The sequence below is a fragment of the Tinamus guttatus genome, unplaced genomic scaffold (genome assembly GCF_059628265.1).
Source record: "Tinamus guttatus ecotype Peru unplaced genomic scaffold, ASM5962826v1 Tinamus_guttatus_pri_ptg000002l, whole genome shotgun sequence".
NCBI classification, from domain to species: domain Eukaryota; kingdom Metazoa; phylum Chordata; class Aves; order Tinamiformes; family Tinamidae; genus Tinamus; species Tinamus guttatus.
This window is the reverse complement of record NW_028288536.1, coordinates 117,018-129,797: the sequence shown is the minus strand read 5'-3', so window position 1 is coordinate 129,797 and position 12,780 is coordinate 117,018. Positions and strand designations below refer to the sequence as shown.

Here is a 12,780-nt window from a genome sequence, read left to right as displayed (position 1 = left end):
AAACACACAGCCAGCCCTCTATTTTGCTTTGATTGCAACTTGTTTCCATCTTTTGTCTAGCGGTCTTTATAATCTGTGTGGACCTGTAGACCATTCCAAATGTCCCCCAAAAGGTCTCTGTTTACGAGGCCTTCAGGAGTCCACAGGTGTCTCCAATTTAGATTCACTTTCCACCACTAAATTATATAAGTGTGCATTTGAATGAAGATGAGCTTGTCCCACAGACATAAAAACCCATTCTTTGCTTTTAATGTCTCCTTCGCAGATTTAAAAAGTTTGACAATAAGTATCTGAAGAAAATCCTGATTCGGGAACACCTGCCTAAATCCAGCATTGTGTCATTGTACAAGAAGTTGGAGATAAAAATGGCCATTGAGATGGCTGAGAGTGGAATGATAAGCTCAACAGCACCCTCAACATCTTCACAGTGAGTATTGGCCTCTGCAAAGCAGAGCAGGGTACAGGAGAGAAGGTTAAAAAATGGGTAAACATACGAATGATTTTATCACTTTAACGAAGGTCTAGCAAATCAAGACAATTACAAAGAGCTGTTATTTTATGCTGGCACTTTGGTACTCATCATATTCTGAATATTTGTTCATTGAGTGATAATTAAAAAATGTGACATTTTCATTATTTTTCTCTTCAATGATGGCCAGTGCTGAAGTGGTACGATGAATATATATATGAGTATCATGAGCTGCTGCTGGTCTGCTTCTGTGGGCCTTCAGTTGATATTTTGCAGCAGCCTCCAGCAGGGCTCATCATGTTTTGTCTCTTTTACGGTCCTCCCTCCCCACACCAGAAAGCTTAAAGGTTCACATCTCAAAAAGATATAATGACTGGAATTAATGAATTCTCCTGAAGCTGCTTGTCTTCATCATGTCAAGACTCATTGGCTTGCTTGAGACTGATACTAGCGTGTGGTATAAGACCTAGCACCTTTCTTTCTAAATCATTCTTTGCTGAATGGATTATAGTGAAAATGGCTATGTTTGTCAGGCTCCCTTATACTGTATTCCCCTAGCTGTTCTGAGCCAAGAGCAAATGTACAAGGTTGGTAGAAAATCTATGGCAAACATACCACTTTCCTCCTCTTTTCTTGAAAGAGATATGGAGGGAAAAAAAAAAGACAAATTGCTTTAATGCAGTTCAGAAAGTCACTCCTCAGCTGAGAATTTAGATTGAAAAATATTCTAAATACACAATGATATGATGGATTGAGTTTTGCAATCTGTACTCAGGCTGTAATTGAATTTTACTGTGCATCAGCCCCTGATGCTCTCTGATGCTATAGAGAGAACCTTTGAAAAAAACCGAAATGACACATTTAAAAAACAAAATACAACATGTGTCTCAGAAATGTCATGATCTTTGGAGGGTGAGAGAGTATCTTAAGAAAATACATGTTTTCCTAGTTCTGTTTTTCAGTTGGTGTCCACGGTTGAACTCTGTCAAAGGCAGGATGATGAGCTAGCTGGATCTTTGGTCTGAGCCAATACAGTGGTTCTTATATCTCCACTCTCTTGGGCAACTAAGTAAGCCTGCTTAAGAGTGAATGGCTCCAAAATGGAGGAATTTGTGAACAGTTTTATGGCTTTCATTTAGAGAGATGGTACCTAATGTCCCTATCCTGAGTGAGGATATAAAAATCTGTCCATGAACAAGCAACCCTTAAAAGTTGAAATTTGAGATCAAATTCCAATGTATTTTGTTTCAGACTATATTTGCAGTGCCTTCCTACTGAGAATCTTTTCTCATCAGTGCTTCTGATCAGTTCTGCAGCCTTCAGAAACCAGGACAAATTTATGCCAGTAAAGTCAGATCTCAATTGTTCTGGGTTCACTCCAAAATCTGAAACTCTATTCATGATGGTGGGATTCCTGCAGGTGGAGTGAGTGTCGAACACGCATTAAACATTTACAGTGTGGATTGGAGAAATTTATCCATGGACTGTACAACAAAGAATCCACATTTGCATGAGAATAGAGCCTTTAGTTGTAATGGTTTGGAGAATGCTACTCTGATAAATAAAAATTTCAAAGACAAAAGCACAGTCAAGCAGATATTGTAAAAAATGTATTTGTATTTTGGGAAATATACCTTAGAAATGCCCATTAGAGAGGCTGATTTTACTCTGAATTTACTTAATGATGGCTTCATATTGCTGCAGTACTAGCTTTGGTAAGAATAAAACTTAGAATATATCAATATGATATATTGATATATCTTAGAATATATCAAGATGAGAATCAAATGCACTGTTGTCATTTGTGATGATACGGTTGTGCAAGGGCTATACCTGAAGAAAGTTACTTCCTTCAAGGGCTACTAAGGATTAGTGGAGAGGTGGTAGAGCTCAAAATTTGAGATATTATATATAAAAAGTGGCCTTACAAGGTTTTTGTAAGGATTTGTATTTCCTCCATATATCAACTATATCTATGTCTTAAGAAGAAAGAGATGCTGTCATAGTATTCCCTACAGAGAAGTAGTCAGTTATAACAGCATATTGTCAGTTCAGTATTTTCCTTGCACATCTCTCTCTCATGCTGTGCTTTCTGCTTAACATTCAGGAAGTTCAATAAGAACAAAGGAATAGTTTCAGCAAGCATTGCTATTTGGGTCTGGTAACACCCCAGGTTTTTCTGGAAAAGATGTTTATGTGTATCTATATATATATGTATTGTATATTGTAAAATGTAAAACCTACACCTACCTGTGTATCAGTTGGGTGTGTTAATATTTAATCTTATGAAAAGAATATACATTTTTAATCATGCTTCAGAACAAAGCAGATTTTCTTCATGCTGTTTGTTCTGAGGCTACATCATCTCAGATGAAACTCAAGAAATTTTATTCATGCCATTTTAAGAGCTAAACAATAGGCATTAAATGCCTTAGGACAGGCCACTTTTCCTGTATGGGCATGTGGAATGGTCAGGTCTGCAACTGAGGAAATCTGATGTCTTGAAGGTGTTCTGCTTGCCCCTTATGCTCACATGGGGGTCACTGTCTCTTTAGTCTGTTGGATATCACCTCATCTTGGTGCAACAGTTTGCTTATGGGTCTCTCGCATCTGAGGAATATCACAAACCCTATTCTAGCCTTAATGTTATCTTCTTGCTTGCTAATGCTATCCCTTAACCTATCTCTCTTTCTTACTTTATGCAAAATTTGACAGATGTCAGTTTTGTTCAGATGGAGAATAACATACACTCAGAAACCTTGAAATATTTTAGGAATGTGAATTCTTAAATTCCAAGGATCTTGGACAGGGCCAGAATAACAATGTTCCCTGTCTGGTTAATGGTAAGAGTGAGTAGAATTCAAGCTGTCCATGATGATTTTACCAATTTTCAAGACAATCTTGTTAGATTGCAGACTATAAAATAGGGGTTATCTTGTTAAATAAACTATATTTGCAAAATTCCAGACTCTTTTTCTGTCTTTAGGGCACAAACTCAATTTTATATCAATCTACTATTAGAAGTTTTTTTGGTTTTTTTGTTTGTTTTGTTTTGTTTTTTAGTTTAAGAAAGGTAAAAATTTACACAAAGCTTTGGCAATATTGTACAGTGATAATATTCCATTCTTTAATCACATAATTTGCAGTCATTGCTTTAAGGACATCACTTAGCTAAGAATACAGATAGACAATTACATTTTTTAAAAAGAGAGAGAAGAAAGGAAAGGAAAGGAAAGGAAAGGAAAGGAAAGGAAAGGGAAACAAAAAAGAAAACAGATCATGGAAAAAAACAGAAAGAGCAAGATGAACCCTAACTGTGGTTCATCCTGGATGATGACTGTCTGTTTCTCCTTTCTCTTCTTGGGAATTCAGCCGAATGCGAACTCTCACACAGGTTCACTTTCACTGATATAGCAAACCCAATTAACATTTCACAGCAGCCCTCATCCATTGTGTTTTTTTTTTTTTTTTCAGTGAAAAGACTGGACAGTTACAAATGACTATGGGCATCTTGTCCCAGTTTGAAAAAAAAGAATCCAAGATGAGTATCTTTTAGGCAGTTCTTTCATTTTAAATGAAGAAACAGACTCACTCAAGGAAATTCTATATATAGTCACCTCAGAGCAGAGCACAGAGCAAGTTTCCTGGACAATAACGTTCTTGTCATTGTTAATGAGGACAGGGTTTATTTATTAAGGACGCTCTTCTCTTTCACAAAGATGTTAAAAATGATGAGATAGCAAGGCAACTATGGTGAAGAACCTATTCAAGCAAGCGAAGAAACTTGCAGTGCTTTCCTGAACATACCAGTGTTTCTTACCCAGTCTCATTCTTAAAAATGAATTTCCTTCTGGAGCTCTTTAGAAGAAAGGATGGTTTCTGCTGGGAGCTGTTTGATGGCTCAGAGCCCTTTCTGACTAGCCAGTATATTGACAAAACTCAGGAAAGGGCAAAAAAGGTCTGGCAGTTTTCATTCAGCCTTGATTGATTTCATAGTATCACTGGTCGGTGAAAGTCCCTTCCTATACTTCTGCCCTAGAGCACAAACCAGATCGTACTTTGTTTGGGTGGGTAGTGTTTAAGCAACTTGCTAATACTGTATTAAATCCTCCCTTTTCTTTCCAGGAGCAGCAGAAACCGGCACGCGCACTGGCTCTCACATGCAGAGGTGCTGTCCATGAGGAATGTCCTGGCGCATAATCTCTACCAAGTGCGACAGAGGGTGTGTAAGCCACTCTCTTGCTGTCACTCCCTATGCGCAGACCAAAGCGGCCCATCTGGCCTCCTTCGCATTGCAGTTCGTGGCTGGTGGCAGCAGCTGGGCCTGCCCGGCTCTCACTGGAGACTCTTGGGAAGGACAAATAGCCTGGAGTTGCTCCTTGATGGAGAACAGGCAACAGGATTTTTTCCTTCAGCTTTTCAGCCTGATAACAGTGGGAAAAAAAGGACAAGAAAATCCAGGACCGAGCTCTAGAGGTCAGACTTCCCTCGCTGTTGGGCTGCTGTGCCTCGGAAATGGCCCTTGGGAAGCTGCCAAACACCTCTGGTGTAGTTTGACTTTCCAAGTCCTCCCCTCTGGGCACAAGCAGCCCATGACCTCTTTCTGCAGGGGCTGGTGTGTGCGATATTCCTATGGCAACTCCGGTGATCCTGCTGATAGGGCAGCTAATACTGGCGCTTGCTGGAGCAGGCACGGGCACATTGCTAAAGCAAACCATCCGTAGAGGACGTTCAAGGCGGTGGGCTCAGTGGTGGTGGGGAACATCGCATAGCCCCAAATCAGCTGAAAGTCAGGCTGATAAATCCGCATCCTGAGTTTACCTCCCTCCACCACAGGAGGGGAAAGGAAAAGAACCCCCTCCCCCTGCCCCTAGAGCCTCATTTTACAGGCTTTCTCTCTCTTTCTCTCTTTCTTTCTGTCTTTCTCTCTCTCTCTCTCTTTCTTTCTCCCTTTCTTTCTTTCTTTCTTTCTTTCTTTCTTTCTTTCTTTCTTTCTTTCTTTCTTTCTTTCTTTCTTTCTTTCTTTCTCTCTTTCTCTCTTTCTCTCTTTCTCTCTTTCTCTCTTCTCTCTTCTCTCTTCTCTCTCTTCTCTCTTTCTCTCTCTCTTTCTCTCTTTCTCTCTTTCTCTCTCTCTTTCTCTCTTTCTCTCTTTCTCTCTTTCTCTCTTTCTCTCTTTCTCTCTCTCTCTTTCTCTCTCTCTCTCTTTCTTTTTCTCTTTCTTTCTTTCTCTCTTTCTCTCTCTCTTTCTTTCTCTCTTTCTCTCTTTCTCTCTCTCTCTTCTCTCTCTCTTTCTTCTCTCTCTCTTTCTCTCTCTCTTTCTCTCTTTCCTTCCTTCCTTCCTTCCTTCCTTCCTTCCTTCCTTCCTTCCTTCCTTCCTTCCTTCCTTCCTTCCTTCCTTCCTTCCTTCCTTCCTTCCTTCCTTCCTTCCTTCCTTCCTTCCTTCCTTCATAGACTGGATATAATATCTCAACAAGGATTTGTTTTGCACAAGTTTATACTGAAATGATGCAGTTCAAGGTATAATATTTAATCCAGTCCTGTGTCCTAAGTACACAGCTGAGTGCTCTCGTACAGCAAAGTGTGGTAGAGGATATGTGACAGTAACCTTGAAGTTATGCAGATAAACTGAGATAACTCGTGTAACGCACATTTGCTAGAAAATGCTAGGCTTTGCTCATTTAAATGTGTCACTATTAATATGATATTCTTTCTAATATTGTTTGATTTGCCATGGCCAATTATCCCTAAGATATTAATTTCTTATCTTACTAGAAACAATTTGCATATACACTTGCCTCATAGATTACTGAAATGAACTTTCTCTCTTCAAAATCAATTACAGTAATGTCCATTTGTGCCAGTCATTTCCTATGTGGTATTAAGAATTGTGTGCTTTTGGAAATAAAAGATAGGAGGTAAAATGGTACTAACTTTAATATTTCATGTTAAACTTTTAAGGCTAGGTGATGCTCTGGTTCACCAGACTAATTTCACAAAGACAAGTGAAATTAGAATCAGATCCTACACTTTAAGAAAGTTTTTAAAACTGAAATTGACTTTTCTCTTTGAGAGAGATTACAGTTTCCCTAGTTTCAAAAGTTATACACAATAAATCAGTAAATAAGAGACAAATACATAAGCTTGTTCTAAAGTAAAGCCCAGCTTTAAGGCAATATTAAGTTGTGGTTTGACCAGATATGGCAATGAAGCTCAGATATGTATTTAATACTGGAGATATCTACCTGATGCAGTCTTTTGCTCCTGGACATGTCTGCAACTCTGTCGTGCACATATGCAAAGAGAATCAATTGCTGCACTTTCTGTTTCAGGCACCATCATATAGCCGGCACAACCTGCCTATGGACGCAAAGGAGAAACAAGCTCAAGAAATCCTCATCCGTCGGCAGCATAGCCTGAGGCAGAGTTGCAGGAAAGGAAACAGCCTGCCTTGGGGCAGACCGGTACCTGCTAGGCAAATTACTATTCATTTGATCAAGACGTATAAAAATTCCTCTGTGTGTAAATAAAAAAGACACACATTTCTATTTGCTTTTTTTGTAGTAGTTAAACTGGATGTTTTTCGCAATATCCTCATGCAGCACCTAGCAAGTAAGAGCTTTACTTAGCATCTGGACAGCAACATTTGTTGTGTCCTCCCTCTGGTGAGAAAACAGCAACAATGGCTGTATATAATGAAGTAGCTTGCAGTGGTTTGGCATGTGTAAAACAAAGTATGATCACACCTATGTGAACTTGTGGATTGACAAAGGGCCTGATCCAGCTCTTGACACCTTGCACTCACTGTTTGGGCTCTAGATGGGAGGGAAACAGTAAGATGTATCTGACCAAATATAACCAGCAGATAGCATGATATATCATTAGATTCTTATTCTTTTACTAACGTTCTGCTGAATGAGCCCCGTGCCATCACTGCTCACTGGAGGCTGCAGGTAGCTGCATTTTGCCGCCTGCAGAATGGGGTTATTCCAGGTGTGAGAGGAAATCACAGGCACTGATTGCACTCCTGTCTTTGTGTGCAGGCTGGCACTGAGGCTGTACGTTACCTTTCGCTGCCACATGGCTCCCGGCAGCCTGCTAGGCGAAAACCCCGGCATGTGACTTTTAGAGGTAATGTAAAGGCTTTACTCTATATCCTACTCCGGTAGTGAAAGAAACTGGGTCAATTGTTCTGTATGTTTAAAGTAATAAATGAATACTCCCAAGGAAGTCCAAGGTTCGTTGAACTGCATTACACCCTTCTCTCCTATCTGTTTATCTATGCTGTTCATGTGGACATGACTGCAGTTCCTATCTTGTTCCAGCACCACCTACTTTTCTCTTTTCTTCTTCTTGCACAAATATTCCTGTGATCCCTGCAATTTGGCCTGCCCATGAGGACACCCTGAGAGCTCAAGAAAGTAAATAGACTGTTTCCTGCAGCCCCACAGACACAACTGCTCGTATAAGTGCTCGCAGTTGTAAATCCAGTAGCCCAATAGGTGCAAGGCTGCTGCTGCTCCATGTGCCAAGGTCCAGTCAGTAGCAAGGCTGAGCGAGGTATTCCCAACAGGCATATGCACACACACAACATGCATGGTCAGCAATATACATGGTCAGCAAGACAGATCAGCAAAAGTCGAAGGCACGACTCTCACGCAAACCCAAGCAGCACCAGTGGCTGGTCCCTTCCTTGGCTGATCAAGATAAAGGTCTATTAGTGAAGAATATATATACACATGTACAATTTGGACCTTCCAGTAACTGCCTTGGGCATTCACTTCGCTCAGTAGCTGCCCTAGATCACTGGTCTCCCCAGTTGCTTGCACCTGGACATAGGAGCCTCACTCAGGTTGCTGGTGCACACTCACATTGACACACATGAACACATACACTGTGTATCTCCCAGTAACTGCCCTTAGACTCCCTATCTTCCCTGCAGCTGGCCCGTGGAAATCCTAATCTCTCAGTTGCATTGCACACATGCGTTTGGGTTTCTCTAGTAGTTGCCTCTATGACCTCAGGCCCATGGCATCCCCAGTTGCTGGCCTGGAGCTCCAGTAGCCAACTCACAGGCTGGTCCCTGCAGTAGCTGACTCACAGGCTCTCTGGTCTCTCCAAACCAGCCTCATGGTCACCCTGACACATGGCTCCCAAGCTGCTTATGCTGCGTGCTGGCTAGTCCGGCTTGTTTGCTAGAGATCACACACTAATGCACAGAGACACACATTGCATATATGCTCATATATGCATAAATCCCCTGCAGGGGCTGGCTCTTAGAGCTCCATGCACACCTGCACACGAGCTAGACTCTTGTCACCTGGGAAAACAGTTAGAAACGAGTTTAATACAAAGACAGGACAGACTGTGCTAGTCAGGTGCACCACATCATTGCCAGGCAAGCCTACTGAACAACCAATATATACATGGGACTGGTTAATTCCTTTTATCTCCCTGTTTTCCCTCACTTATTTCTCCCCAAATTGTCCTGGTCCTTCCTTTTCATTACCTTTCGTTCCTCCACCTTCGGTTCCTCTTAGTATTATCTCCTGAATCCATTCCCCTGCATCCCAAAATGAGCTCCACACTCCTTAGGCTCCACCTTGGTCTGCAAGGTGATAGGGAAAGATCCTTTCTACCTGAAGCATCACGGTGGATCTCACCCTGGTCAGTCCCCTTTAGCACTCCAGCATGGGCTAGAGCAGGAGACTCCTTTGATCAGAGTATTCGGGGTCCTCTGTCTGCCCTGGTGCCTATGGGCTTCTTTGTATTCATTGACACAAGCCTTTAACCAAATAGCTTAAGATAAAAATATAGTACCATCTGTCCCTAAATATCTGTTCTCTTCTCCTCTTTTTCTAGCTTGCTATCTGTAAGTATTTCTGTAATCGTATTGATATTACTGGGACAACCTATCAATTGCCAGTGTCAGCACTGCACAAGCTATCACAGGTACACAATAAAATACAGTCTTATCGTCATTTACAGTCTAAATAAGGAAATGGAGTTTAGGGATGGAAGGAAAAGTGGAGTAACACTGAATTGCCTTTGGTAAATACAGGACAGAGTCAGAGAAAATGTACAATTTAAGGCAATTGAGTATGCATCTTTGTCTCCATCTGAAGTCTCCCTACTCTTTTCTGTCTTTATTTATGTGATTCTGAAATCCATTTGGGATGCTTTGAAAATTACTTTTTAATTTCTGGTGAATTAGCACATTTTTGATGAAGTGCAACAATATTTTTAATCATTTTCTTTGTATCAAAATTTGGACAACCAAGTTGTTTTCTTGCAGGTGCAAAATTATTTTCTTTCTTGCCTTTCTGTTTTGTTTTTGAAAGAGATGAAAGCAAAAGTGATCTGTGCAGACAAACTGTCACCTGGGGCTTGTTTGGCACATGCACATATGCTACAAGCGAAATAGAAACCTATAGGATCCATTCAGAAAGGAAAGTCAAAGTTATTAAAGTTTTTCTTTTCTTTTTTTTTTTTTTTCTGATGAGATGACACTTTTCTGTGCTGTTTGACAGGGTGTCATGGAGGGATATGTGTCCTTCTAAAAGATTCAAATTGTTCTACTAGCAGCCCTGGGCTCAAAACCATTTAAGACACTTTCAGGGACCAAGACCTGCCCCTCAGAAATAGCTCCCTTGTTTCAGTGGGGAGAGAAGTAAACCCTGAAGCAGTCAAAGTGGGTACATTTACTCTAATAGCTGGTACTGAATCTAAGTCCTGTGTTGTGCTCTATACAAATAATTAGACTTCTTGGCTCTGCTTCTGGCATCAAGTTAGGTCCCTTGGGTAGCATTCACACCATTTAGATGTCTACAGTCAGAGGAAGACACCTAAGCTCCTCTCATAATCTATGCCTGAATGAGATGACTAGTACTTGGGAACAGAAAAGAGAAATAATCAATTTGTAGGAGTTAGAAGGACAACCTCTTTTATACTCATCTGTAGAGCTAAATGACACTTCTGCCTATGCCTGAAAGTCCTCCTAAAACAAGCACCCTCTGGGCAAGCTTGATTTGGCTATGCAAAAAATAGTCATATGCAAAAAGTTCAGTAACTAAGAGGTCAAAAGTAGCTTAAACTGCGTAGCAGCTCTTCTTGCCATTCATAGCAAAGAATGAGTTCATTACTGGTACATACCATGCTCTGAAGCAGTGATGTCCCCAAAGGGCTAAGAAGACAATCTCTAGCATAGACTCTTCCCTTTCAAATCTGAAAATAGCTCTCCTGGCAACTGCAGTTTGCCCACACAGTCTAGCAGACATGGGGCTCAGCTGCTAATGAAATCAGTGCCCCGCTCAGCTAAGGTAAGTGTTGGTGCACATACTTTTACTCTGCCAGCTGTGAAGTAAACATTAGTTTAAATAACTTTACTGAGACTAAGCCCTGATAGACCTTTTCTGTGTGTTTGTACCCGACATATGTATGTTTTAACTAATTTTATTATTCATAGGCCTTTGATTTTAACTCCTGACACTTCCGAGCTTATTGTGAGCTGTGTTTCTTTTTTTTTTTTTTTGTATTCAATAACTAATTTAGTAGTAGGCTGTGATTAAGCAAAGTAAATAAAAAAGGTGTATTCTATAAGCCGAATGGAATAAAAGAGCCAGCTATAAATGGTATACTTGGAGTCTGGAAAGCCAGCAGGAGCAGGTCAGCCACACCCAATGTAATCAAAGCACTACAGAGTGCTGAAACTTCTGGTTTCAGATGGGACTTTTTTTTTTTTTTTTTGCTTTTGCCTTTTTTTTCCCTCTTGTTAATTGTAGGTGACTGGTAAACCTGATTTTTAGTGACATCAGAATCCATGTTTACTTTTTGCCTACTGCTGTTGCTTTTATGCCTTTGAACTGCCTGTTAGCTAAGCCTGTGAAACTTGGAAAAAAATGAATGCTGCATAAAGGAGACCACTTTGCGACGACAACAGCAGCTCTTCAAGGTGCTATCAGATAGTTAAAAGTGCTCACTCACTGGTATTTCAGAGTAGAGGCAAGATCAATAAAATCATGTATACATCAACTTTGGAAAGAAAATGAAAATTTTGGATTATTTTTAGCTTTTCTTGAGAGCTATCTTCTATAGTACCTAAAATGCTTCAGATCCGGCACTTAAAACAGTAATGCTGTATTTTATTGAATACCCTTTAGTTTGTCATTGCTAATACCACAGTGTTTCTCTTTCTCTTCTTGCTGACATGAATAATTTGTTTTTGTTTTTCCTTCAGATAATCGTAGCAGTGACTCTGACTGTACGCTCCCGCTAACATTCAAACCCCAGCCCCGACTACGACCCTTTGAAGTAAAGTACCGCCAGGAAGAGCTTATTCCAATGGCACACTTAGAGAGACATGCTGGTTCCTCCACTCTGTCAGGTCGACGAGGAAAATCCATCACCAGGGTAGACACTCTAAAGCCAAAACCTCGATTCACTTTGGGGGAAGTGAAAGAGTATGAGTCAGAAGAAGAGACAGAAATAATGGCACCAGCCAGGCCATTAGACATATGAGGAGCGGAGAGGAGAAATGTTTGGATCTCTAGGCACTGCTCCAGAGAAAATAACAAAGCTCTTATATGAATCAAACCATAATTTTTCTTTTGGGGCCAGTGCACTCGTTCTCATATCACTTTCAGGCACTGTATCAAGGTACATTCTGCCTCTGAGGAGACTCAAATTCTAATGCTTATATTAAACCTGCCTTCCAAAAAAGACACTGAGAGATGGCAATATGATATTTGTAGAGTTTTGTATGGGGATTTAAATGACAATAGTTGGGCACATGTAGTGATGTTGGTGAAAGCTGGTATTGATTTCCTCCATATTCTGTACCGCAGCCTTAATCCAGAAGAAAGAAATACTTAAGGACATGCTTAAGTTTGGACATAGGAGTGCCCAAACTACTGACTTCAACTTGCTATGAACAATTGACCTCAAAGTAGTCATTCTGGGAGACTTTTTTTAAAGCATTTTTAGGGCACTTAACTGCCACTGAAGGTGCCTAAAAGGGTACTTAAGAGAATTGTTTAGTGTACATTTCTGATGACAATCCATTGGCATCTGAGCTTTTGGATCCACAAAGAGCCTAGAGTTGTTTGCTGTGATGGACCACAGCTCCTGCTACTTCAACCAATTTTAACACGTAGACACCTATCACCCACCTGCTCCTGTTTAGGAAGAATAAAGGAGACATCCTGGTACATACAACTCCAGGGAAGCCTCTTCAGGCAGCAGTGTTGTAAGAACCCTAACACAAAACTCAGCATTTTTACCTGTGAACATGGACCCACAAGAATGTGCACAGTAGT

The 12,780-nt window shown here is 40.6% G+C and overlaps 1 protein-coding gene across 1 annotated transcript in view; it reads left to right on the top strand.

Annotated features, from left to right (window-relative positions):
• SLC9A4 (solute carrier family 9 member A4) overlaps positions 1-11,983 on the top strand; it is a 30,254-nt gene extending 18,271 nt beyond the window's left edge. Inside the window, exons 8-14 of the mRNA XM_088532643.1 lie at positions 266-427; positions 4,595-4,691; positions 6,799-6,930; positions 7,510-7,597; positions 8,269-8,275; positions 10,153-10,161; positions 11,713-11,983. Coding sequence (XP_088388769.1) covers positions 266-427; positions 4,595-4,691; positions 6,799-6,930; positions 7,510-7,597; positions 8,269-8,275; positions 10,153-10,161; positions 11,713-11,983 — 766 coding nt within the window. The remainder of the gene's footprint in view (positions 1-265; positions 428-4,594; positions 4,692-6,798; positions 6,931-7,509; positions 7,598-8,268; positions 8,276-10,152; positions 10,162-11,712) is intronic.
• Positions 11,984-12,780: the final 797 nt, after the last annotated feature.